The following is a 21,732-nucleotide window of genomic DNA, read 5'->3' on the forward strand; positions in this document are numbered from 1 at the left end:
GGGACGACCGACCCCCCTCCCACGGACAAAACCTTGTTGTTTAGGGGTTAAAGCCCCTTCATTTAATAACGAAGTGGTGCCAATCGACTCCTCTTGACGAGCACTACCACGCTGTGCCATCAGCGGTCCTGTTCTGAGACTTCGGTTACACGCGGGATCCTATCCATTGAAATCCTCTTGACCCAGCCCACACCGCGCTCAACTCTCTGCCGTGTGACGGTTGCACAGTGTGCATCGGCAGCCTTGTTAGACGCAAATTCATGCGCACCAGCGCTAGAGAGCCCAGCCGTGGCAGTGCGCATGTGTCGAATGTGGGGACATGTGCCGACATGTCCACCCCCGGACGCGCAACTCAGCCTTCCCACGCTTTGTTTGTGTTTATTACGGCGTAACGTGCACATATCAACATCGTAGTGCTGCGTTTGGCCCCTAGTTCTGCTTGTGGGGCGCTTCCCGAAATCCGCCAGGATGGGCTCCCGAAACCCGGTTGAGCAGGCACGATTGCCCCCCAACACCGTGCATTTTGTCGCGCACACCTGTAAAATTATGGCCCAACAACCCTACTGAAAAGATGAGCCCGCTGCAAAGATGCGCCCGCCCCAACTTTTGAGAATGGATCCCCCTTTTACCCAGGACGAGGACCGACCGGCCGCGTACTCCTGCCCTGCCGTTGCAAATTGTTTGTCATCTGCTGGGTTCTGGGAATCAGCTGCACCCTACGGGACTTTACCAACCTGCCTTGACACTGTCCCATCACACACCCAGGACGACGACCGACCCCCCAACTTCGGCGGCCCAGAACTTCCTCACCAGACACCCCCTTAAAAAGTTGGGGGTTTGGGGTGTGTGTGCACGGGCGGCTGTTGCCCGGGCGCCCGGGCGACTGTTGGCTCTTCTCGTCTCCGAGTGCCGCTGGGGCTTGTGTGGAGGGTCGGCCTGGGTCGTTGGTTGGACGGATGGCGGGTGGTGCGCCCTTTGCGAGGGGCTGTGGTGTGCTGTGGCTTGGTGGTGTTTCGGCTTGGCTTCCGGTTCAGTTGTGCCTCGGCTCAGACTATCAGACATGGGCCTTCGGGCCAAAATGTCTCTGACGCCAGCCATCGTCTTCGGACGTGATATTTGTGTGGTGCTTGCGTTTGATGGGGCTGTCGGCAGACCACTGGCCTGTCGTGCCTTGTTTTGCGTTGGTGCTGCCGCCAAAAGACCTAAACGAGATGAGGGGTGTTACGTGGCGGTGGGGCTTTGGCGGGCTTCGGCTTGGCTTCGACTCATGCGCGTAACGCTATGAAGGTCGGCAGTCAACCAGGGGGTGGGTGTTTCTCTCTGGGCCGGAGACGGTCCCTCGCGGCGTGGGTACGGTGTGCCCCCGCTTGTCGGTCTGTCCCTTCAATTGTAATTCGCATCCTTAAAAAGCACATGCATAATGCTCTCCTAAAGCTCTGTAATATTGAGCATGGGGTAAGAATCTGAGCTTTCTACCCCCCCCCCCCTGGTCACACGGACCATGACCGCGGGAGGGTTTGCAGCACAGTTGGGGTTGGTGGAGTCAAGTTGGGCCCTGGTAGCATGTGATGGCTCGGCGTCTTCGGGTGCTGGGATTGTTCCCTCTGCAACATCCGCATTCATCAGCAGGGCAGAGAGGTTGCCGTGTATGTCGGGGGGCATCTTGGTGAAGTTCTCTGCCTGTGGGCGGAACACGGAAGTTCTATGACACACAAGTATCTAGATGTGTCTTTTACCGACTGTCCTACTACACTGCCCCGCCCGACTTTCATCGTACTAAACTGCTGCAGCTGGTTCGAGTGTTGCACATTGCTGATCAAAGCCCGTAGCTAGCCGAAACCCATCCCATGAGAGAACGGAGACGCTCCATCATCAATCCAAGACGTGTTACACCGAGCCGCGCAAAGCAGCGCGTGTGCTTGCGTCCTTCGTGTCATTGTCGAGAACCCATGTCCCTGTATGGGTATGTGTTTGGGCCTCCTCCGCGGGTTACCCCGCTTCATTCCGGAAAAACAATTACCGCTGCGCGACGCAACAAACCACCAGCTCACAAACACCCGTAAACCATAGTACAGGCGGGGCCACCCAACGCTGTCGGCCGTTGGGGCGGCTCGCCAATCAGTGAGAGTACATACCGAGAAAACAACGCGCAACCGCACGTCCGCGGCGCGCAACTTCGGTTATTGGTACATGTTAGCTCTCAAGCAGCACACCTACTCCACTTGATTCACCGGCAGTCCCTGCCAGGCACTCCACTAACATGCATATCAACAGCCGCAGCGCTAGCTCTGTAGCTCACTCAAGTCAAGAAGGCCTCGAGGCAAGCAGAGTTTAGGCCGAGGGGGTGAACTTGGTGGCGTAGGCGAACGCGTTCACGGCGGTGGGGTTGGCCAGGTGGTCGTCCAGGTTCTGGATGGGGCCCTTGCCGGTCACGATGGCCTGGACGAAGAAGCCGAACATGGAGAACATAGCCAGGCGGCCGTTCTTGATCTCCTTCACCTTCAGCTCAGCGAAGGTGTCGGGGTCGTCAGCCAGGCCCAGGGGGTCGAAGGCACCACCGGGGTGCAGGGGGTCCAGGCCCTCGCCCAGGGGGCCACCGTTGGCGCGGTAGGCCTCAGCCAGGCCCATCACCACAACCTAATCGGGAAGGAAAGGGGCAGAGTGCGGGCAGGGTGCGGTCAGTGACTGGAGCTGGATGGCCAAGAGCTGAGGATGCCTTGCTGCACGTGCCAAAGCTGAGATGCACGTACACCCCATTAGCAAGTTTGCTTAGCGTGCGCGGGCCCCAGTGACCGCCCTGACCGAAGCACCCTGGGCAGCAAGCCCCACCCCACCCACGGCCCTAAACCCCACAAGGCGCTGCTGCTCACCTGGAAGGCCAGGGTGGCGATGATGGACTGGGCGTGGATCAGGTTCTCGTTGCCGAGGTAGTTCAGGCCGCCCTCAGCGAAGATCTGGGCGCCGGCCTTGAACCAGACAGCCTCACCGAACGGGATGCCGTTCTTGGCCAGCAGCTCGGGGGTGATGCAGCCCAGAGCGCCCAGCATGGCCCAGCGGGCGTGGATCAGCTCCAACTCGCGGTAGCGCTTGAAGGTCTCCGGGTCAGCCGACAGACCGGCGGTGTCCCAGCCGTAGTCGCCGGGGAACTCGCCAGTCAGGTAGGCGGGGGTGTCGCCCTCCGAGAAGGGGCCTGTGGTGGTATCACCAATGCACCAGGAACAGGGCAGGGGCGGGCTCAAAAGAAGATCGCGAAAGGCGAAGAAAGCCGACAACGTGCAACCGGATCCTTGCGCAAGCAGAAGCACTTAGCGCTGGCGCTGGGCCGTCAAATGCAACATAAGCATCAATGTACGCCGTTAATTCAACCCAACCGGCTGCGGAAGGTCTTACGAGAACCCTAGATGCGAAGGTCACGACAGAAACAAACTCACCCAGGAACTTCGGGCGGTCGGGGCCGTACCACTCGATGGCAGCGCGGGGCACCACGCGGGCGGACTGTCAAAAGCGGAGCAGGAAGGCAAGGCGTTAGCAACAAGCTCGCGAGGAACTTTCGACACGGGCTAGCGAACTCGCGGCACGCCCGATCCTTCAGCTGAGAGGCAAGTGGACTACACACAGGCATCCTCGCGCCAGATGGCGGGAGGATCTGGACAAGCGCCGGCGCCAAGGGACGAAGCGAGTCGCTGAACTCGGCATGTGCGCGCGCTGAACTCACCCGGCCGCTGACGGTGGGGCGCACGGAGCTGCGAACAGCGGACTTCATGATGGCGGCCATTTTGATATGAGTGTAGTGGACAGAAGGAGTAAACTGCACTGGAAGGCACGGCGACCCGTCTGTATTTAAACGGCCCGGACACCCGATCTGCTCCAGGGAGGGGCCCCCGAAGGCGGATCGGAGCTCGGTCAGATCGAGCTCGGCAGTCGCTGGCGCGTGCTGCCAGCACAATCAATCTACGAAGAATCTGTAAACAAGCTGGCCACAGGGCCGGAGAGTCTGGATGGCCGCGCGCGACCGGCGCGGCAGGTGCATGCTCCTTGCAGAACACACGTCGTGCTTAGCTTACAAGCTTAACACAGCGGTTCAAAGTCACTTGTGAGTACAGGAAACAGGACCGGCAGAGTAAGCGCATAGGCGCGTAGAACGAGTTGCTAACCGAAAGCAGCGAGCCGAGTCGCTTTTCGCGCGCGCTCTGCTGACGGTGGCAAGTGGGCCTCGGCAGGGCCCTCAAAGGCAATAGGTCTCGATGGAACCGCTAGTATGCGGCTGCAATGCGAGGAGTGACGGACTCTGCAAGCGCGTGCCGCAAGTCCGCGGAAGGCGACCATATGGTCGCTGCTCTGGTAGTTTAAAATGGGTGGAGCTCGCACTCACAAGTGATAGGATACCTTGGTGCTAGTGGAATCCTTTGTGCCTGGGGTAGTCATGCCACGGCTCTCGGCTGGGCGCTCGTCTCATGTGCGCGTAAAATTGCCGGCACTTGACTTACTTGGAGCGCGCGGCCACTGCGTCAGCGCTTGCTATGCTCGCAAGCAAGCACGCAAGGTGTGATGTCGCGCGTGGCGACGCTCGCCTGGGGGGCTCGCGACTTGAGGGGGAGGCAGTGGGATCTTGGGTGAAAAGGCGAACGAGCCAGGCGGCGTGTCATGCTTCACGGCCAGTTTTGCTGACGCTGGCAGGAAAGGGTAAAAGCTCGGTCGATGGTGGCCTCTCGGGGCCTGCCCAGGGCCTGCCTGCTTGAACGTTCGTCGGCTGGGCCAGGGGCTCGAGCTGAAGCCATTGGTTGTGGGATGTTGCTATGCTGGACCAGACCGTTCTGCGTTATGGTGCTTGCTTGACGTTGTCAAGAGGTGCGGGGGTGAGGGAGGCTGGGGCAGCTCCCCCGGGCTGGGGCTTCTGTCATGCAAGAGGGCAAATGGTCAGGAGTACGGCAAGCAGGACAAGCAACAATTGCCCTGTCCTAGTGCAGGAACGTCATGAGGGCGTCAGCGAAAGCCTAAACGCGTGAGTGGACCACCAAGCAAGTTGGGCCGTGCACGGTGACCGAAGCGGTCCGTGAAGGAGCTCGGGCGTGTTGGCATTACCTTGGCAACGCTTGGGACAGGACAGTTCTGTGATGCCTGCTAGCACCGACAAGCTCTTCTGCCATCGTACGCGTTCGTTTCTTTACCGCACCGTTTATAAGAGTGCCGTATTTGGTTGGGAGTGAACGTCGATCACCAAAGATGCCGGGGAAAGCGGCAGGTGCGTGGGCCGTACGTGACCTAGCGTTGCGCCATCACCATCGGGCTGGAGGCCCCGGTGTAGGTATGAGCCACCTCTGAACTCTGAGGCTGCAACAGGCAGTAGCAGGGGCGCGCTGCAGCTGAGCGGACGAAAGGATGGACAAGTGGACACAGACAGCTGGGCGGGGAATGACTGCGGCTTTCAACAAGGAGGTGGCTGCCTTAGGGAGGCAGGAAAAGGGCTGAGCCCTCCCCTCCCGGGTCGTTATCAACCCAGCCACCTTGACGCGGGCGCCTACTAAGCACACGCCTCTATGTTGGGGGCCTTTGGCATCCCCGCAAATCCGGACGTGGCCGGTTGGGTGGGGTGCACAGTCCGTGCTAACCCGCAGCTAACAAACTAGTCACGTCACTCGCCGCCAATCGACACGTGCACCCTCAGCCCCACGCCCTGCTAGCGCCGTTCAGGCTCTCAGCCCGGCCCCGCCGCCGCCGGCGGCCATGGCGGCCGCTGCAGCTTGGTCGGCCGCTCGAAGCCCATCAGCTTCAGCAGGAGGAGCACACCAAAAACTTACGGTGCAGAACAGCAGCCAACCCTCGCTGTCCACTTCTCTCTTCCTGCCGTGATGCCTCATGCGCCACCAAATGCTCCGCTGCCCGCAGGGCCGTTGCGCCCCAGCGCGCGCGGCAAGGAGGGGCCAGTGCAGGGCCTTCGGGTTGGTCCGCCAAGCCTCAACACACGCCTTGCAACCGGAACGGGCATCCGCAGGACTGGTGTACAGGCCACCTCCCGACTCTGCACACCAGTCTACTGGAGTAGGGCAGCCTGCCGTGCACTCAACCAATGGCCCTGGCTCCGAGGGGCCCCCGCTCGCTGCCGGCTTGCTTGCAAGTTGCAACGCGCCGCACAATCTTCAGCCGCCATCCGCTCAGCCCTAACCCTCAGTCCGCCGCACTTCACCGCCCGCTGCCACCACCCGCTACTGCCCAGTTCGCCGTCGCGCAATCCGCTGTCGCTCAGTCCGCTGCACTCGCCGTGAGCACAAACAGATTCCCCGACAGGCTCAGCGCCGCCAGCAGGTCCCGACACCGCCCGCCCCCGCCACCAGCCGATGCCGACGCCGATGCTGATGCCGGCAGCACGGCGTGCGCCAGACCCAGCCACTTGCTGTCGCCTCGGAATGACAGGCCTGCAGGAGAGGGGAGGGCGCGGCAAGACCGGGGTGGGGGGTTGGGGCGGTGGTGGCTGACAGCATGCGACATGTGCAAGGGATAAGCAGCTCAGAGGATGGGGGCGAGAGAGGAATTTAGCAGACACAGACAAGCAAACGAGCTAAGCGTTTGACGTTAGTACACACAACCATATACCGGTGCGCTGGCTGAGGACCGCCAAAAAGACAGATGCTGGTAAGGCAAGCTTCTTGCCCGCTCACCTGCCCTCCCGCCGCCCTCAACATCATCCATCACCGCCGCCGCCGCGCCCGCGCCCGCCGCTGCCTCCTGCGCCTGCTGCCGCGCCTGCAGCTGCGGCGGCAGCACGGCGCGTCCGTGGCCGCCGCTGCTGCTGTTGGCGTTTCCAGCGGCGCCGCCACTGCTGCCATCCCAGCGGCCGGCTGCGCACTCATAGTCGAGGCCAGCGACGTAGACGTGGCCGGGCGCGGCGGCGGAGGGCACCAAGTGGGTGGCAGGGTACTTGACGCAGCCCGGCCACTTGGTGGCAATGTGCCATCTGTGTGTGGCGGGCGGTGGCCGGCAGACCGGTGGCCGGAGGTGAGCACGGAAGGTGCGGGGACAATGTGCAAGCGCGGGGTTGTGGCCACGCACCACACACCACCATTCACCAGTGTGAGTACCCGTCAGCACGGTCGCCACCAGTAACCGCGCCTACCGTTCCGTATCTGCGTCCCGCACACGTACCATGTACCACACACTGCACCCAGTCCCATTCCCCTTTCGGTCCATCCTGACCACCCATCCGATCCCGCACCTTGGCTTGGAATCGATTACCCTCCCGCCCCCAACCCCAGCAACCTCCCCCCGCGCGACCCACTTCCGCGGCTCCAGCATCACCACGGACCGCTCCGCGCCCGTGACCGCCAGCAGCCCCGTGGCCGGCCCGCCCGCCTCGTCCCGTACGGCGCCCGCCACCCAGGCCAGGCCGTACAGCGGCCAGCCGCCGTTGTAGGCGTTGACCCGCTGCACGCAGCCGCCGCGCTCGCCCTGCCGCACGTCCCACAGCGCCACCTGCACACAATCCCCGCAGTCTCCGTCAACGTGCACGTCAGTCCACATCAGTTCCTGTCAGTCTCCAGTGAAGCCAGCCTTCACATGGAGCCGCCGCATGACTGTGCCCGGGCCTGCCGTGCCGGCTGCACTGCAAAATGGAGTCTACGATGTATTGCAACTGACCGCCGTCTGCTGTGCCCGGCAGCTAGCGCAATGTCTGTCCCAGCTGCAAGCACACTACAGCACCTAAGGCGCCACACACACTCACGCATGCCATGCTGCCTTGCGCCCAGTACCTTGCACCCCTGCCCCCTGTCCCCAGACCGTGGGGCCGCCTCACCCCGGCCGCGACGCCCCGCCCCGCCGCGTACCTGGTGCTCCTCCGCCACAGCCAGCAGCCCCGTCGCCGCGTCCGCACAGCCGCCGAATGGGCCCGGCGGGAGGTATGTAAGCGCCGTGGGGCCCTGCGAACGATTGGGGCATAACTGTTTCAGAAGCGAAGACATGAGTCAACAGTGTGCACGCGAATATGGCGCAATCAAGCTGCAAGCGCACTGCCGGCAATGCACGTAACTCCCTACCCTGGCCAGGCCGCAGACTATGCACAGCTGTACGGGGTATGGCCACCCCGGCCCTCCACACCCCTTCCCGCCTCCATCCCCACATCCGGCCCCAACCTGCGCCGTGTTGAAGCTCCGCACCAGCTCCCCGCCCCGGTACACGCACACGTCCCGAGGCAGCTGCCGAGCCACAGCCACCTCCAGCTCCGGCAGCGCACCGCCGGCAGACGCGCCGTCCTGGGGGCCGGCCGCCTCCGGCGCCACTGGCCTCATCACCAGGCCCGTCCACCCGCACTCCCTGCGTGTATAAACCAGATGGCCCACAGACACGAACAGCACACTGGGCGCCAGCCCTCACCAGCAGGCACGTGGACAGTACACGTGTCCTCGGGTGCCCCTGTAACCTCCCGCACACCCCCGCCACCGCACGCCTCGCCACGCACCCGCGAGACCGCGCCGGCAGCTGCAGCACGTGCCGCCCCGACGCCCCCTCGGCGCCGCCTGCCGGCTCCTCCGCCGCGCCGGGGTGCAGGGGTGTGGCCAGTATCCGCGCGTTGCCCAGCGCGTCCGTCACTGCCAGCAGGTGGTGACCGGCTGTGACATAGGAAGTGCGCGAGCCCACATGAGCACGGTGTGGTCGGATCAACAGCATACTGGTACGGGTACACACATGGCAGGCGACAGCATGGCGGACACACAACATGGCGTGGGGCCAACAGCATGAGGGTGACAGCATGAGGGCGATACAGTGGTGAGCACGGCATGGTGTACCGCGTTGACAAACGATCACACGATCATCGCGACCTCAAGAGTGTTTGCCCCAACCCCAGACCCGGTCCCCGGCCCTGTGTGACCTCCTTTGACCTTCAAGCCCCTCCCTACTACCGGCTACGCCCTCCCGGACCTTCGGGCCTTCCCGACCAGCACCCCCCAACCACGCACCCTGCACGCACGAGGCCAGGCTCTGCACCTCCGCCGCCATGCCACACAGCGCGTCCAGCTGCCGGGTGTGCCCCACCTGAAGCCGCAGCCGCAGCCGCACACGGGTCGACCCGCGGCGTAAGGTCAAGTTATATGCAGCGATATGACGCTATCTATGTGTGGCGGCACAAGTTTTCCGGGCGCTGCCACTAATGCCCTCGCAACCCGCTACCCACGTCCCCACCAGTGCCGGAGCCCGCCAGAGCTCCCACCTGTGCTGCCTGCGGCACCAGCACGCCCTCCTTGCCCATCGCCACGTCGCCAACGGCCCCGGGCGCAAAGATGGGGCCCAGATCGACCTGTGGGTCGCATGATGTGCCATGTGGGTTGGCGCAGCGGGCATGGAGCAGTGGGCGACGACACGGGCTGGCGGGTGCGGCAGGGGCGGACAGTCTCGTGACGCAGGGGCGGACAGAACTCGTGACGCAGTTGGCCCCGGCCTAAACACATGCGCACCTCATACGTATGCTGCGCATTGGACACGTAGGCAGTAACGATGTCGCCGTTGACCTGGAGGGGGGACGAGGAGAGCGCAATATGCGGTGGTTCAAGGCGAGGCAGGGGCACGCACAGGCGCATGCACAGGGGCACACAAGTGCCCACTCGCTCAGACAACGTGTGGCTCTTTCCGCTGTGCTGCCCGTCGGTTGACTCATAGCTTCATGTGGCCCGCTGTAGAGTACAGGATGGACCTGCCAGCGAGCCCCAAGGAGTCTTCGCCGCCAGGAATGGCATGCAACTTGACAAAAGGAAGCCCAAACACGTAGCTGGATGAGATAGCTCGTTTCATTCACTTCACTTCCATGTATGTAAGTAAGGCTTACCAAAAGCCCGACACGGTTCGACTGCAATGCGCCTGGCGTGAAGCGCTGCGGCAGCTTGAGAAGGCATTTTACGCACTTCTCAGGAGATAAGTCCGATCCTCGCTCGAAAGTGGGCCCACTGGGCTTGGCTCGCTTTTGGGGCCGTGCATGGTCTGCAGTTTGCCGTTTTGCAGTGCTCTCTGGAGACATGTTGAATTTGACCAGTTACATTGCTTACTTCAGTATGATACTGTGCAATGCATACGTGTGTCAACCGGGCAACGCCATCGCCAGGCTGGTATTTGGTACGCCACCACTGTGGCACGCCACGCCCGCAGGCACGCTGACCCCCTTCGTCAGAGCGCCCGTAATCAGGACACCTAAACCTCATACGTTCTTATGCATTGGACGACATAAGCGTCAGTCATCACGCTGTCATCATCCTGCAGCCAAAGCCTTTGGCACTCCCTCTTCCGTCACGCCACACCAAAACGCCAGCCAGTTGCTACCTTGTCAAGGACCGTGGGATCGGATGACCGGTCCGCTTCTAGCGGTCTCGAGCAAAGCCAAGCCACTCGTGTTATGCTCACACATTGAGGTGCCACAGCCTGTTCACAATTAACACTCGCAGAGCAGATGCTTGCACCCACAAGTAGATGTTGGTCGGGGCCACCCGCCACCTGAGCTGTGGGTGCGGCCCACGTCATCACAGCGCCCCCGATGCAAGCGCCCAAGACCGCCCCGCCACCACCGCGCCTTATCCATTTCTACACACAAATGAGACCCATCTTGTAGAGCCTCAGTACTTAAGGAAGCTGAACTTGGTGACGAAGACCAGCATCAGGACCTCCAACAGCGCTGGTAATGCGTTGAACACTACGAAGAACGCCACGAAGGAGTCGAAGTTCCAGTTCTGTGTGTGGGCCATCATAACGCAAGTGCACAGCATTTATAGCTCGAGGCGCCCGAGGAGTATCACCAAGCGGCGGTTGAGCGCTCAGAGTCTCCTAGCATGCATCGCTGTGCGCCGGTGCCCCTCCCGGTCCACCAGTCTTGCAAGCCTCCCACTGGTACTGAGTCCTGCACAGAGGGCAGCACTGAGCCGCCACAGGCACCGGTCGGCCCCTCCCCAACTCACGTCTGTGTACCACAGGCATATGAGGATGGTGCCGGTAAAATGAGCCAGAATGTTTAGCGACATGGCAACCGGGAAGAACATGGATATCCCGAGGAAGAGGGTGATATACTCAATACCGAAGCAGGCAATGGCTCCGTAACACAGTCCCGATATTCTGCAGGCGGCCACGGGGTACGGTCAGCGGGGCCACTTGAAAGCGGCGTTCAAGGGGCCGAGGGTACCCGGAGCCTCCACCCGCCCAGCCACCCACCGGCACCCGCGTGTTAAAAATGCGTTAAGCACGCCCGGAGCGACATCAAATGTACACCAAAGCAGCCTTACTCACTGCGACTTGGTCGAATCATAGTGGTCTAGGTCCGCTTTGCTTGTGGAGGGGCTGTTCGGGTCAATTTGGAGCATGCCGCTGACAAGAGCGCCCACGTCGAAGAGCACCGCGAGGATAGCCACTAAATGTGCAGTCTTGCAGATGAAACGCGTTGGTAGCGTTACCTGCGCACACATCGGCGCCAAGCTTTAGACGACAGCTTCACGCAGCTGTCCACTTGCGCGTCCGCAACGCACCTCCTCCGGTCGAGAGCCCACCATTCTTGTTGTTTATTTGATACAATGGAGGAGTGAGTTTACAAGTTGCTGGAGACTCGCAGCGTTGCCAAAGCTTGGGCAGATAGCGTAGTCCAGAGTAGTGTTGACTTGATTGGGCTTAAGTGCTCAAATATTATAGATAGAAGAAGCAGTGCATTGGAAAGGCTGAAGCAGTCGCATTGGAATGGGATGGTCGTGACTGTACTCACCGAGTCACCGGCTGGACAGTTTGCAATCGTAAACTACTCAATCTTTATTACGATGGATCGGTGGACAGACGCCGACGATGATACCTGCACAAAACGAAAAGCCCCACAAGGGCGTGTTGCTGCAGGCGGGCTGGCTGCATTTGTCAAGTCCGGAAGTGAGTTGTGGTTGCTCGCGGTCACCATGTGGCATGTGGAGTGAGCGAAACAACGTGGGCCGGCCCAACTGCAGACACAATCGGCACGGATGGCGCTCAGACCTTTGGCAAAATCGAAATTGTAGCTTCCAAACGGGTACGGCGTCGTGGGGCGTAGCGTGGGATGGGATTGGTGCCCGCTCCGGGGGAACGAGACGGCCCTCTGGGGAAGGCTCACACAGAACTGTGCGCGCACCGCCACGCACCTCGCCAACGGTGTATGGAAATGGTGCACGCGCCGAAGATGCCCGGCTGGAAGCTGGCGCAGACCCACGCAGCTCCGTGTCTGCTTGGCGCCGCCTGACACGACTGCTGCCACTTGCATGTGCGCAGGAACGGAAAGCCGCTGAGGTTCAGGCCGAGGCGACCCGGCTCATGCCTCCGCCGCGCCTGCCGGGCGCCGCCTCCGCCCCAGCTGTGGAAATGGTTCCCACCGCTGACGGCCCCCCCAAGTGCCCCGTGCCGTCATGGGCAGGTGCGGGTGGGGTACATGCGATATGGGCGCGCTGCGTTCACCTCTGAACCCCGGAGCTGGAAGCAGTCGCGCCAGCAGCCTAGTGCTAGTGGCTGGAAGGATTGCCCTCACGGATTGGCCCCTGCTGCAATACTTTCTGATCCCATACTTCATGACTACAGAGCAAAAGCTTCAGTCGCAGTACCTCAGCCGCCAGTGCTATCCTGCGCCCGTTTCCCTCACTTCCTTTCCGTGCGCCTCTGCCCGCAGGAGAGCCGCCGGCGGGGTCGCGGCTGCTTGTGTACAAGGAGGGGACAGTCATCCAGGACATTGCACTGGGCAAGGTGGGTGTGCGTAGGCTGACACGACGCCTCTCACATCTAACCCGCCTTGCTTCCCCGTCCGCCGGAGCGCACCACGCCACACCACACCAAATCACACCGCACCACGCCACACCACGCCACACCACGCCACACCACGCCACGCGCCACGCCACCCGTACCTCGCAGGTGGTGACTGTGTTCGGCCGTGTGCCGGAGCTGGCGGACGTGGTGCTGGACCACCCCTCCATCAGCCGCCAGCACGCCACCGCCGCCTGGCACCCGGGCCGCGCCGCCTGGCTGCTCACCGACCTGGGCTCCACACACGGCACCTGGGTGGGCGACAGCCGCCTGGGCAAGGTGCGCAGCTGGCCGCGTTACATGCCCGAGCCCAACAGGAAAGGTCGCCCGGGGGCAGTTGGCGGGGGCTGGCGGGGGCTGGCAGGGGCTGGCGGGGGGTGGGAGGGGCTGGAGGCGTAGGGAGGCGCTAGGCGGGCAAAGGGGATACGTAAGGGTACGGCATGGGCGCAAACCAGAGCTCCTCACGGCCTTCTGTGTTGCCTTGCTTTATATCGAGTGGCCAGCGGAATTCCTCCCTGGCTCTGACAAAGGCGTAGCGCCCTACGGGGGCTAGCAGGATCCGGCGTTGGCCCACATGCCTCCGCTGCGGTGCACCGCAGCCCCCCTTTTCCTTCCTTCCCCTGCTCCTGTTCCGGTGGACAAATCCTGCCTGCATCCCCTCCCATTCTTGGACTGCTACCTACTTCCCAGAACGAGCCCGCCGAGCTGGTGCCTGGTGTGGAGGTCCGCTTCGCCGCCTCCACCCGCAGATACAAGCTGGCGGCGCCGCTGGGCGGCAAGGCGGCGGCGGCGGCGGGGAACTGTGCCCGTGGGGATGCGGGTGACGCAGCCGCCCCGGGTACGGCGCCAGGGTCGGGGCTGATGCTGCCACCGCCGCCGAAGCGGCCGCGAGTATCTTTCGCCGACGACGACTCGGCCGCTGCGGGTAGGGCCTGGGCTGTGTGGTAGGGCCGGGACCGGAATCTCATTGCCATGGGTTTGGGGATCGCGGGGTGCGTGCGTTCTAGTTGTGTTGCTACTACGGCCGCCACCCTAACCGGTATCAACAGCAGCACTCTATTCCAGTTATGCCCCATGCGCAACTAGAGCCATGGTCCTGGCCGCATCATGCCGCCGCGACTTGGCAGTCCCGCTGCTGACTCCATGACTTGATGTTTACCGTGTGTGGTTAGCAGGCGGCGGTGGCGGCGGTGCGCCGCGGTCTGCGCTGGAGACTGTCATTGGCTTCACGGACGGCAAGGACTTTGTGCGAGTGGGGCCGCGCGCGGCGGCGCCGGAGGAGGGTCGCTTTGCCGCCGCCGTGCCCACCACCGTCGTACGCATTGCCAAGCCGGCACGACCGGGCGACAACAACAGCAACGGCGGCGGACCCGGGGCGGATGGCGCAGGCCTGGAGCCTGGCGTAGCGGGTGAAGGTGGCGGCGGCGCTGGCGGCGGGAGCATGGCGCCGCCGCCACCGAGGAAGGCGCCGGGCAGTCCCCGGCCGGGGTGCGGCCGCGGCGCGAGCCTGACGCGGGAGGCCAGTGGCGGCGGCCCGGGTGCCCACGGCGACGAGGACGAAGATGACGCGGCGGCGGCAGCTGGCAGCGGCCCGGGCGGCGTGAACACGAACCGGGGCCACGGCGAGGGGGGCTCTCAGTCGCCGCGGCCTTCCAGCCGGCCGGCGCCTGCGGTTATGGAGCGGCGGGGCTCGGGCGGGGCGGGTGGGGCCGCGACGGCGGGCGTGGATGAGGTACGGCCTCAGCTGCGCGAGTTTGTGGACCGGCTGCGGAAGGCGCCGCCGAAAGTCGGCGGCGGCGGCAGCCTGTATGCCGCGCTGCCGCCACCTAGCCGGTAGCCCGGTAGCGGCTGCCAGGTACGGTGCGGTGACGCCATTGGGACAGGGGTGCACTACACCGCCAGTATGCAGTGGCGGCATGCAGCCGGCTGAAGTGAGCGAGTGGAGTTGGGCAGGGCGGCACTGAGCACTGGCGGGCATGGCGTTGCCGGGCATGGGTGATACAGGCCCTCTGACAGGACACTAGAGGGCTGTAGGACTGAAGTGTGCGGCTGGTCATAACTTGTAGCTCGTGAAGTAAGAATGGGGTGGCTGAATCGCAGGATGGGCTGGACTTGCACAATCGGCGCAAAGCAGGATGCGGGCAGACCGAGACGTTAGGCAGGCAAACGCTGTGACGCCTTGCAGAGGCCACAGCAGTGCACAACTTTGTGCGGTGGTAGAAGCGCATTTGGCGTCGCACGGCACTGTGCTGGTATTGTGTCAAGCGGTATTACCGTGCCGTACCGTAGTGTAATTTCATTATGCAAACTAAAGCGCTCTCAAGCCTGCGGTGACGGTAATGCGCAGCCAGCCAGCCACAGGCTACAGCACGCTCAAACGCCTGCCGTACACGCAACCTGCGTAACACGCTCATCAATCGATGCTGTACAAGCTGTTGAATATAAATGCTGTGCACCCAACTACAGTGTCCCCGATCTACTCATGCAGAGCCACGGGTGCAAATCATCCTGCACTCGCAGCTCCGCCTGTACACATTCACATGAAGCTCACGCTACCGCACCTCCAAGCGGCCAGTCTCCAACTCTATGGCAAATGATTCTAGGACCAGCTTCATTGCAAAGACATACATGCCAGCCCTGAGCAACGCTTAACAAACGGAATGTTTCCGTAGGGACACATCAAAATTTGGAACCTTCTGACCCGCACCCCTCTGCACATTCGTCTGCGTACGCCAGGCTTCAAAGCTCATCTAAGCATGCAGAGGCGGAGCAAACTGTACATAAGCTACATTGCACCTGGCACACTATGGTTGCTGCCATGACAGTCATCTCCTCAAAACTGGTTGCTGCTGCCGGTGCTTCATCAATAACCATGCAAACCAAACTGATGCCCGCCACAACACTACACCTGCAACTACATGAACAAGCGGAACTCCCTACCTAGGGCTCCCTCTTTCACTTATTCTCCTTGACCGGTGCCTCCATATCATACAAACCCGCTCGCACGCAGCCGCTGCCCTCAGAGTCGGCTGCGCCAGCTGCGAACAACTTCAATGGCCCGCAGCGTCGCCGACACGCCGCCGTCGTCTGCCGCTGCCGCCGGCGCCCGCCGGGCACCTGGCGCCGCCGGCGCCGGCGCCGACTGCGCCACCGCCGCCGCCGCGCCCGCCACCGCGCCCGCCGTCATGGCTGCGCGGGCCGCGGCCTGGTGGAGTGGGCCGAAGGAGGGCATCTGCAGCCGCCAGATCCTGTTGCAGGTCGCAGGTTGCAGGAATGCTAAGAGGAGCAGCAGGAAATGGTCATGGAAGTGCTCAGAAAGGTGTGGTATGTCGATAGGCAACGATTGCATACACCGTCCGAGATCCGCTGCTGCCCAGGCAAGTTGCAGAGCAAGAGAAACAACATCGCCGTTTAGAAACGCGCGCATCTCTACACGCACCGTGACGCGTCCTCATTTCGGACATCCAGAGCCGACAGCGCCCGGGCGGCAGGCGCCGCGGCCGCTGTCGAGGGACAGGGGGCAGCAGCTGCAGCGGCAGCGGAGCCGGCGGCTGCCGACTGCGGCTGCCCGCCGCGACTCCACGGCGCCGCCGCCGGCTGCCGCAGCGGCTCCCGCGGCCCCCGCGCCTCCTGCTGCTCCTCATACACCTGCTGGTGCTGCCGCGGCTGGTGCTGGTGCTGCTGCGCGCCGTCCAGCGAAGCCAGGGGCGGCAGCGGCGGCAGCGGCAGCTTCGCTGCTGCGGCCTCGTCCTCCTGCTGCCCGCCCTCCTGCATGAGCCGAGCCCGCTGCGCTGCCCAGCGCAGCACTGGCTCGAGCTCCTCGGCGGCGATGCAAAACGCCATGTTCTGTTCAGATATGAGGGACCGAACGGCCGAGAAGGGGCGCAGGACAGCAGAAAGTCAGGAGGGGAGATAGGTACGGTACCGGTACGCGGAGTGACTGGCGGCACGCGTCGTTGCAAATCAAGCGCGACATATGATACCGTCTATATGTCCTCCTAATGAATGTATGTTAGGATGTCCTTAGATATCTGATGACAAACATAGTAACCTTCCGATAGCAGCCTAGCCGACAGGGCGCTCACCGGCAGCGTTGCTCCGCCCGCGTGCCTGGCGTTGCTTGTGACCAGCCCCACCAGCCGCCCCGCCGCGTCCAGCAGCGCGCCGCCGCTGCCGCCGGCGTGTGTGGTGGTGGTGGCGATGATCATGGTGGGTACACCATCCGCGCCACGAAGCACCTGTGGATACAGCGCAGGTGGAGTCAGGTGCAGCGCAAACTACGGTATGTGCGGTGGGCGTGCTATCGATGTGGCTGGCATGTGCTAAGGGCGTGTTGATATCAGGGCATGCGGGGCGCAGGTCTTCCTTCCGAACAGTTGAATGCGAACAGCATATAGCAACCGAACGCCCTCTGGCAAGAACAGAGCAGGGCGCAAAACAAAAGCACCCCACAGGTCCATCAAGGCATTCAGGAGGCGCCCCCGCCAACCCGCCGGCACGTGTCCAACACGCTCTCACCCGCGCCACGTTGCCGAAGGACACCAGCGGCGGCCACTCCGCGCCCGGCCCCACCAGGCTGTGCCCCACCGCCCACACCGGCGTGCCGCTGCCGTAGCTGCCGGCGGAGCCCAGAGGCAGCGCGGCCATGGCCGGAGGGGCAGGCTGCTGATGGCGCTGTTGTTGTTGCAGGTGGTGGTGGTGCTGGTGGTGATGAATGGCATGTGTGTTAGGATGCGCTGGGACCTCTGCGTTCAGCTCCGCCGCCACGCCCGCCGCGGACGCGAACAGGCCAGCCACGTTGAGGTTGCGGCCGCTGTTGGCGCTGGCACCACTGCTGCTGCCATTGCCGTTGCTGCTACCGCTGCTACTGCCGTTGCTGCTGCTGCCGCTGCTGCTGCGGCTGCTCTCTGCATCCTCGTCTCGCGCGCGTGCGGTGGCCGTGATGGCCGCAGCCGCCAGCCCGCCGCCACCGTCCGCGCCGCCGCCCGCTCGGCCCAGCGTCTCAAGCGGCGAGGGCGCTACCCCCCATCGCCCGCCATGCGTGGACTGCAGCTGCAGTACGGCTAGATCCAGATGATTGTTCCAGACGTACACCACCTTGGCCCGGATCCAGCGGTGCGACGTGGCGCCGGATGCGGATCCACCGCCACCGTACCAGCCGCCGTACCCGCCCTGTCGGATGCACCGCACGCGTGCCCAGCACACCACATGTTCCCATGCAGAGCTGTCGCTGCCGTCCCCGGCCCGCCCGCTGCCGTCGCCGTTGCTACTATCGCCGCTGCCGTTGCTCCGGCCGCCGCCGCCGCCATTGCCGCCAGAAGTGTGTTGCCGCTGAAAGAGGTGCGCGGTGGTGACCAACAGCCCCGACCTGCGGCGGCACGCAGTGGCAGTGTGGCGTCAGTGTGGCAAATGCGAGCCGCAGCAGCCAGGGACAGCACGGTTACCTTATTGCAGGCCTGTAGACAACCAGCGAGTTGCTACCCGCGAGCGAGCGAGCGAGTGAGCAAGCACGCCTTTCGACCACGACTCACAGCCCTCACAGCCCCATGCACCACGGTCCAGACTCCATAGTCTCGTAACCCGCCCCCCACCGCCCCCCACCCACCCAAAAGAAGAAAACGTGCAATGTGGTGACTCCGTTCCCCATGAACAGCTAACCCCCCTCCCTCTCCCCACAGGTACGTACAAACCCACCTGCTCTCCACCAGCACGCCCGTGGCCCACGAGCCGCTGCAGCGCAGCAGGACCACCGCATCCAGGGCCCACGGCGGCAGCTCCGAACCCACACCGCCGCCACCGGCCCCGATGCCGCCGCCGGCGCCGCCCAGGCCCCCACATGCGCCGCCGTGGCATGCCGGGGCGCAGGCCGGGAACGGGCCAGGGGCGCCGGCCGCAGGGTTCGTCGCCGGGCCGGGCTGGTGATGGTGGTGGTGCTGCTGGAGCTGAGCCGTGTGCGGGGAGTGGTGATAGGCGCCGGCGGCGTAGACCGCTTGCCGCGACACCAGTGCCGGCGAGTAGCTGATGCCAGCGGCGGCTGCGTTGGTGGCGGCAACGGCGCTGCCACCTGCCCGTGTAGTCAATGCCGCGTCAGCCCCCGGCGGCCCCGCACAGGGATCCAGGGTCATTGCTGCTGAGCCGTTACCGCTACCGCTGCCGATGATGCTGGTATGCGGGTGGTGCCGCCGCCACTGAAGGGTCCCAGCGCCGCCGCCCAGGCCGCCGCCACCGCCAAAGGCGTCCGCCTCGCCGCCCCAGCCCGCCGGCAGCATGCGCGTGAGGTCCCACCACGGCCGCCGCTCACCTCCACCTCCGCCCCCGGCCGCACTGCCCCACGCCCCGCCCGCCAGCGCCCTCGCCAGGCTGCCAGACACAGGCTGCAGCTGCAGCAGCTGCTGCTGCTGCGCCTCCGGCCCGCCACCTCCTGCTCCTCCGCCGCCTCCCGCTCCGTCCACCTGCGCCAGCAGCCGCTGCAGCAGCTCCCTCAGCGCCGCCTCCACGTGCGGCCAGGCCACCGCCAGCGGCACCTGCACGCCGTCGCCCTGACGGCACAGCGGCGTCGCCAGAAGCGCCACCGGCCGCTGCCAGCCCGCCGCCGCAGCCGCGACCGCTCCACCGCAGCCGCCGCAGCCGCCGCAGCCGCCGCAGCCGCCGCAGCCGCCGCAGCCGCCGCAGCCGCCGCAGCCTGTGCCCCCACAACCCTGTGACCGTGCCTGGCTGGACGGAATCGTCGCAGAGGAGGCCGAGGCTCCAGGAGGCGCCGCCGCCGGCAAGCCGCCAGTCAGGGACGCCAGCGGCAGCTGCAGCGGAGTCACGGGGGCGCCCTCCATACCCGGGAACACGTGGGCATCTAGCGCGTAGAGCGCCGGCTGTAGCTGCAGCTGTGGCTGTAGCTGCTGGGACGCCAGGGCCGGCGGCGCTGCAGTCGTCGCGGCGGGAGCGGTGCCGGCGCCGGACATGGCCCCGGTAGGCTGGTGCTGGTGTTGGTGTGGTGGCGGGAAGGAGCAGGCGATGGCTCCGTTGACGTGTGCGTTTAGGAAGTGGAAGGGCGCCAGGCATCCGAAGGGGCTGCCCACCACCGTGACCAGCCGCCCAGGACCCGGTGGGGGGGCGATGCCGGCCGCGGCGGCCGCGCAGGCGCCGCAGCAGCTGCGCTGCGCAGCCCCGCAGGCCGCGCAGGGGCTGGCCGCGGCTCCGCCGGGGGGCAGCAGCAGCGCACGCAGGCTCCGCAGCAGCGGTGCTACGGAAGCGAGGAGGTCGGGATGGAGGACGGGCGCGGGAGGCGCGGGGGGTGCGCGCGGCGCATCAGGCAGTGGCTGCGCGAGGCACAGCACGTACGCGCCCTGCTCGGCTGGGCTCGCCTCGGCGGTGGCCGCGATGGACCAGGCGAAGTTCCAGCGCGCTGCATCCGATGTGGCGTCGCGGTTCAAGCCGTGCAGGAGGGCGGACGCGGCTCGCTGCGCGGCCGGAACCGAGAAGGTCGCGATGGGGACCAAAAGCGCCGCGCGCCCGCTTCCCAGCGCCACGCTGCCAGCCGCACAGACTGCGCAACCAGGAGCAAGAGGCGGAGGCGCGGTACTCCTAGACGTCAGCGACCATTTTGCACCAGGCTTGAGCCAGCGCGCAAGGCTCGATGCTGGAATTAGCACCAAGCGTCCTCCAGAACCGCCATCAGGTAGCAGGATTCCCGAACAGGATGTAAAGCTCAGGTCTTGAGCACGGGTCACAAATGAGAGCGCCTGGGACGGGTCGTCTGCAGACTCCTCGCCAGAAATGAGCACCAGGACGCTCTCCAGGCTGCTGGACATTTTTAAGCGTTTAGTACATGTCTAGCACCGTTTGCACACGCGCCTGGTTGAGCTCAAGCACTCGAGTCCGGCCCTTGGCTAACCTCGTGCGCATAAGCCGTGTCTGATGTCCGCCTTACGTAACTGAAGTGGAGTCTATAAGTATGTGTTCGGTGAGCGCAGGCAAGAGCTGTAATACATGCTGCCCCCAAGTCCGCATTCCGGAAGCGACTCAGCGGTTGGGTGATGTCACCAACAGGTGCCCCAGCCCACCCGCGAGCGCTGGTGCAGTGTCGAACTTAGGAGTACAACTCTCGGTACCAAATTAATTACTGGGGCCTGGGGTTGCTCCTGAGGCCGCCCCAAACCGTGCTCTGCCACCCGTGCCACCCCACCCCAACCCCACGCCCCAACCCCCTTCTCCCCGCGCTCCCCGCGCTCGGCACGGATGATGCAGTACCAGCCCTTTGCTCCGCGTTGTAGACTGGTAGACTTCATAAGTCCCCACCTCAGTGCTTTGCCCATTCTTCTAGGCTCAAGAGTGCGAGCTCGGTTCTTACGTACCGCACGTGCGGGCCGACGTGATGTGTTGGGTGCCACGCTTCCTTGCCGTGCGCCATGCTTCAACACCTTGGCTCCACTATGGCGAAGCATGCTTTGCATGTAGTAACCTCAAACCCACCGACTTGTCGTCTACCTTCCCACGGTGTGCCGTCGGTACGCGCTACGGTAGTGGAAACACAGCACCGACGACAGCATTACAGGCGCAAGTGTGGGGGTAGCGGCAACGGGTAGCGGCTTTGGCAGGGTACATAACAGTGAGCCCCAATGCTGTGGACTTCAGCCTTAAGGTATTCAGCGGTTCCGTTGCCACCGTGCATGCCCGGTGCAACAGGTTTCCTTCCATCCGCGGAAATCTCTTGCAGCCGCCGCAGTGCTGCTACACCCAGCCGCATAGGGCTCATGTGACACAGCAGGCTGTCCACGGCTGTGGTGGCATCACATGTGTGCTTGGCACAGGAAAGATAAGGGTACGGTGTAGGACTCTAGGATGGCACGACATAGAACGCAGCCGCCGCAGCCCCAAACGCCCGACCATGGATATGACCTGCCTCCGAGTGCCGGTGCCTGCACCCCCATGCCAAGCCCCAACAGGAGTTCTGGCCTGTCCACCACA

General features: G+C 64.0%; 6 protein-coding genes across 7 annotated transcripts; 2 read left to right on the forward strand and 4 right to left on the reverse strand.

Annotated features, from left to right (window-relative positions):
- Positions 1-1,875: 1,875 nt before the first annotated feature.
- CHLRE_12g548400v5 (uncharacterized protein) lies at positions 1,876-3,805 on the reverse strand. The gene is made up of 4 exons (XM_001693935.2): positions 3,716-3,805; positions 3,432-3,495; positions 2,871-3,190; positions 1,876-2,637 (listed from the first exon to the last, which is right to left on the reverse strand). The coding sequence occupies exons 1-4, from the start codon at positions 3,773-3,775 to the stop codon at positions 2,332-2,334; spliced, it is 750 nt and encodes a 249-aa protein (XP_001693987.1). The 5' UTR covers positions 3,776-3,805; the 3' UTR covers positions 1,876-2,331.
- Positions 3,806-4,102: 297 nt separating this feature from the next.
- Positions 4,103-5,424, forward strand: CHLRE_12g548391v5 (uncharacterized protein). Its single transcript, XM_043068929.1, has one exon. It carries the CDS (start codon positions 4,521-4,523, stop codon positions 4,737-4,739), a length of 219 nt encoding a protein of 72 aa, XP_042919052.1. The 5' UTR covers positions 4,103-4,520; the 3' UTR covers positions 4,740-5,424.
- A 2-nt stretch (positions 5,425-5,426) lies between these two features.
- CHLRE_12g548350v5 (uncharacterized protein) lies at positions 5,427-9,952 on the reverse strand. Its single transcript, XM_043068928.1, has 10 exons — positions 9,815-9,952; positions 9,447-9,500; positions 9,203-9,289; positions 8,952-9,027; positions 8,453-8,603; positions 8,127-8,307; positions 7,821-7,913; positions 7,274-7,467; positions 6,657-6,952; positions 5,427-6,413 (listed from the first exon to the last, which is right to left on the reverse strand). The coding sequence occupies exons 3-10, from the start codon at positions 9,239-9,241 to the stop codon at positions 6,241-6,243; spliced, it is 1,203 nt and encodes a 400-aa protein (XP_042919053.1). The 5' UTR covers positions 9,242-9,289; positions 9,447-9,500; positions 9,815-9,952; the 3' UTR covers positions 5,427-6,240.
- A 54-nt stretch (positions 9,953-10,006) lies between these two features.
- On the reverse strand, positions 10,007-11,632 carry CHLRE_12g548300v5 (uncharacterized protein). Its single transcript, XM_043068927.1, has 4 exons — positions 11,493-11,632; positions 11,257-11,420; positions 10,932-11,085; positions 10,007-10,706 (listed from the first exon to the last, which is right to left on the reverse strand). The coding sequence occupies exons 1-4, from the start codon at positions 11,514-11,516 to the stop codon at positions 10,593-10,595; spliced, it is 456 nt and encodes a 151-aa protein (XP_042919054.1). The 5' UTR covers positions 11,517-11,632; the 3' UTR covers positions 10,007-10,592.
- A 100-nt stretch (positions 11,633-11,732) lies between these two features.
- Positions 11,733-14,794, forward strand: CHLRE_12g548250v5 (uncharacterized protein). Of its 2 annotated transcripts, none has more exons than XM_043068925.1 (7): positions 11,733-11,877; positions 11,952-12,013; positions 12,250-12,391; positions 12,641-12,714; positions 12,880-13,050; positions 13,462-13,696; positions 13,944-14,794. In XM_043068925.1, the coding sequence occupies exons 1-7, from the start codon at positions 11,775-11,777 to the stop codon at positions 14,606-14,608; spliced, it is 1,452 nt and encodes a 483-aa protein (XP_042919055.1). In that variant the 5' UTR covers positions 11,733-11,774; the 3' UTR covers positions 14,609-14,794. The 2 variants fall into 2 exon arrangements, with proteins under 2 accessions (XP_042919055.1, XP_042919056.1); XM_043068926.1 differs by having other exon boundaries at positions 13,947-14,794.
- Positions 14,795-14,796: 2 nt separating this feature from the next.
- On the reverse strand, positions 14,797-20,712 carry CHLRE_12g548200v5 (uncharacterized protein). The gene is made up of 5 exons (XM_043068923.1): positions 18,466-20,712; positions 17,290-18,139; positions 16,857-17,009; positions 16,211-16,617; positions 14,797-16,019 (listed from the first exon to the last, which is right to left on the reverse strand). Exons 1-5 carry the CDS (start codon positions 20,574-20,576, stop codon positions 15,791-15,793), a joined length of 3,750 nt encoding a protein of 1,249 aa, XP_042919057.1. The 5' UTR covers positions 20,577-20,712; the 3' UTR covers positions 14,797-15,790.
- Positions 20,713-21,732: the final 1,020 nt, after the last annotated feature.

This window comes from Chlamydomonas reinhardtii, chromosome 12 (genome assembly GCF_000002595.2).
Source record: "Chlamydomonas reinhardtii strain CC-503 cw92 mt+ chromosome 12, whole genome shotgun sequence".
Lineage (NCBI taxonomy): Eukaryota > Viridiplantae > Chlorophyta > Chlorophyceae > Chlamydomonadales > Chlamydomonadaceae > Chlamydomonas > Chlamydomonas reinhardtii.

Coding starts and splice junctions, on each gene's coding strand:
- CHLRE_12g548400v5 (XM_001693935.2), bottom strand. CDS start 3,775: ATGGCCGCCATCATGAAGTCCGCTGTTCGCAGCTCCGTGCGCCCCACC. Junction 3,496..3,715: donor GCCCCACCGTCAGCGGCCGG/GTGAGTTCAGCG, acceptor CGCTTTTGACAG/TCCGCCCGCGTGGTGCCCCG. Junction 2,638..2,870: donor TCGCCACCCTGGCCTTCCAG/GTGAGCAGCAGC, acceptor CTTCCCGATTAG/GTTGTGGTGATGGGCCTGGC.
- CHLRE_12g548391v5 (XM_043068929.1), top strand. CDS start 4,521: ATGCTCGCAAGCAAGCACGCAAGGTGTGATGTCGCGCGTGGCGACGCT.
- CHLRE_12g548350v5 (XM_043068928.1), bottom strand. CDS start 9,241: ATGGGCAAGGAGGGCGTGCTGGTGCCGCAGGCAGCACAG. Junction 8,308..8,452: donor CTGCCGGCGCGGTCTCGCGG/GTGCGTGGCGAG, acceptor TTATACACGCAG/GGAGTGCGGGTGGACGGGCC. Junction 7,914..8,126: donor GGAGCTTCAACACGGCGCAG/GTTGGGGCCGGA, acceptor AATCGTTCGCAG/GGCCCCACGGCGCTTACATA.
- CHLRE_12g548300v5 (XM_043068927.1), bottom strand. CDS start 11,516: ATGGTGGGCTCTCGACCGGAGGAG. Junction 11,421..11,492: donor TGGGCTCTCGACCGGAGGAG/GTGCGTTGCGGA, acceptor ATGTGTGCGCAG/GTAACGCTACCAACGCGTTT. Junction 11,086..11,256: donor TATGATTCGACCAAGTCGCA/GTGAGTAAGGCT, acceptor GGCCGCCTGCAG/AATATCGGGACTGTGTTACG.
- CHLRE_12g548250v5 (XM_043068925.1), top strand. CDS start 11,775: ATGGATCGGTGGACAGACGCCGACGATGATACCTGCACAAAACGAAAA. Junction 12,715..12,879: donor AGGACATTGCACTGGGCAAG/GTGGGTGTGCGT, acceptor CGTACCTCGCAG/GTGGTGACTGTGTTCGGCCG. Junction 13,051..13,461: donor GCGACAGCCGCCTGGGCAAG/GTGCGCAGCTGG, acceptor CCTACTTCCCAG/AACGAGCCCGCCGAGCTGGT.
- CHLRE_12g548200v5 (XM_043068923.1), bottom strand. CDS start 20,576: ATGTCCAGCAGCCTGGAGAGCGTCCTGGTGCTCATTTCTGGCGAGGAG. Junction 18,140..18,465: donor GGCGTGCTGGTGGAGAGCAG/GTGGGTTTGTAC, acceptor GTGCCGCCGCAG/GTCGGGGCTGTTGGTCACCA. Junction 16,020..16,210: donor CGAAATGAGGACGCGTCACG/GTGCGTGTAGAG, acceptor GACCTGCAACAG/GATCTGGCGGCTGCAGATGC.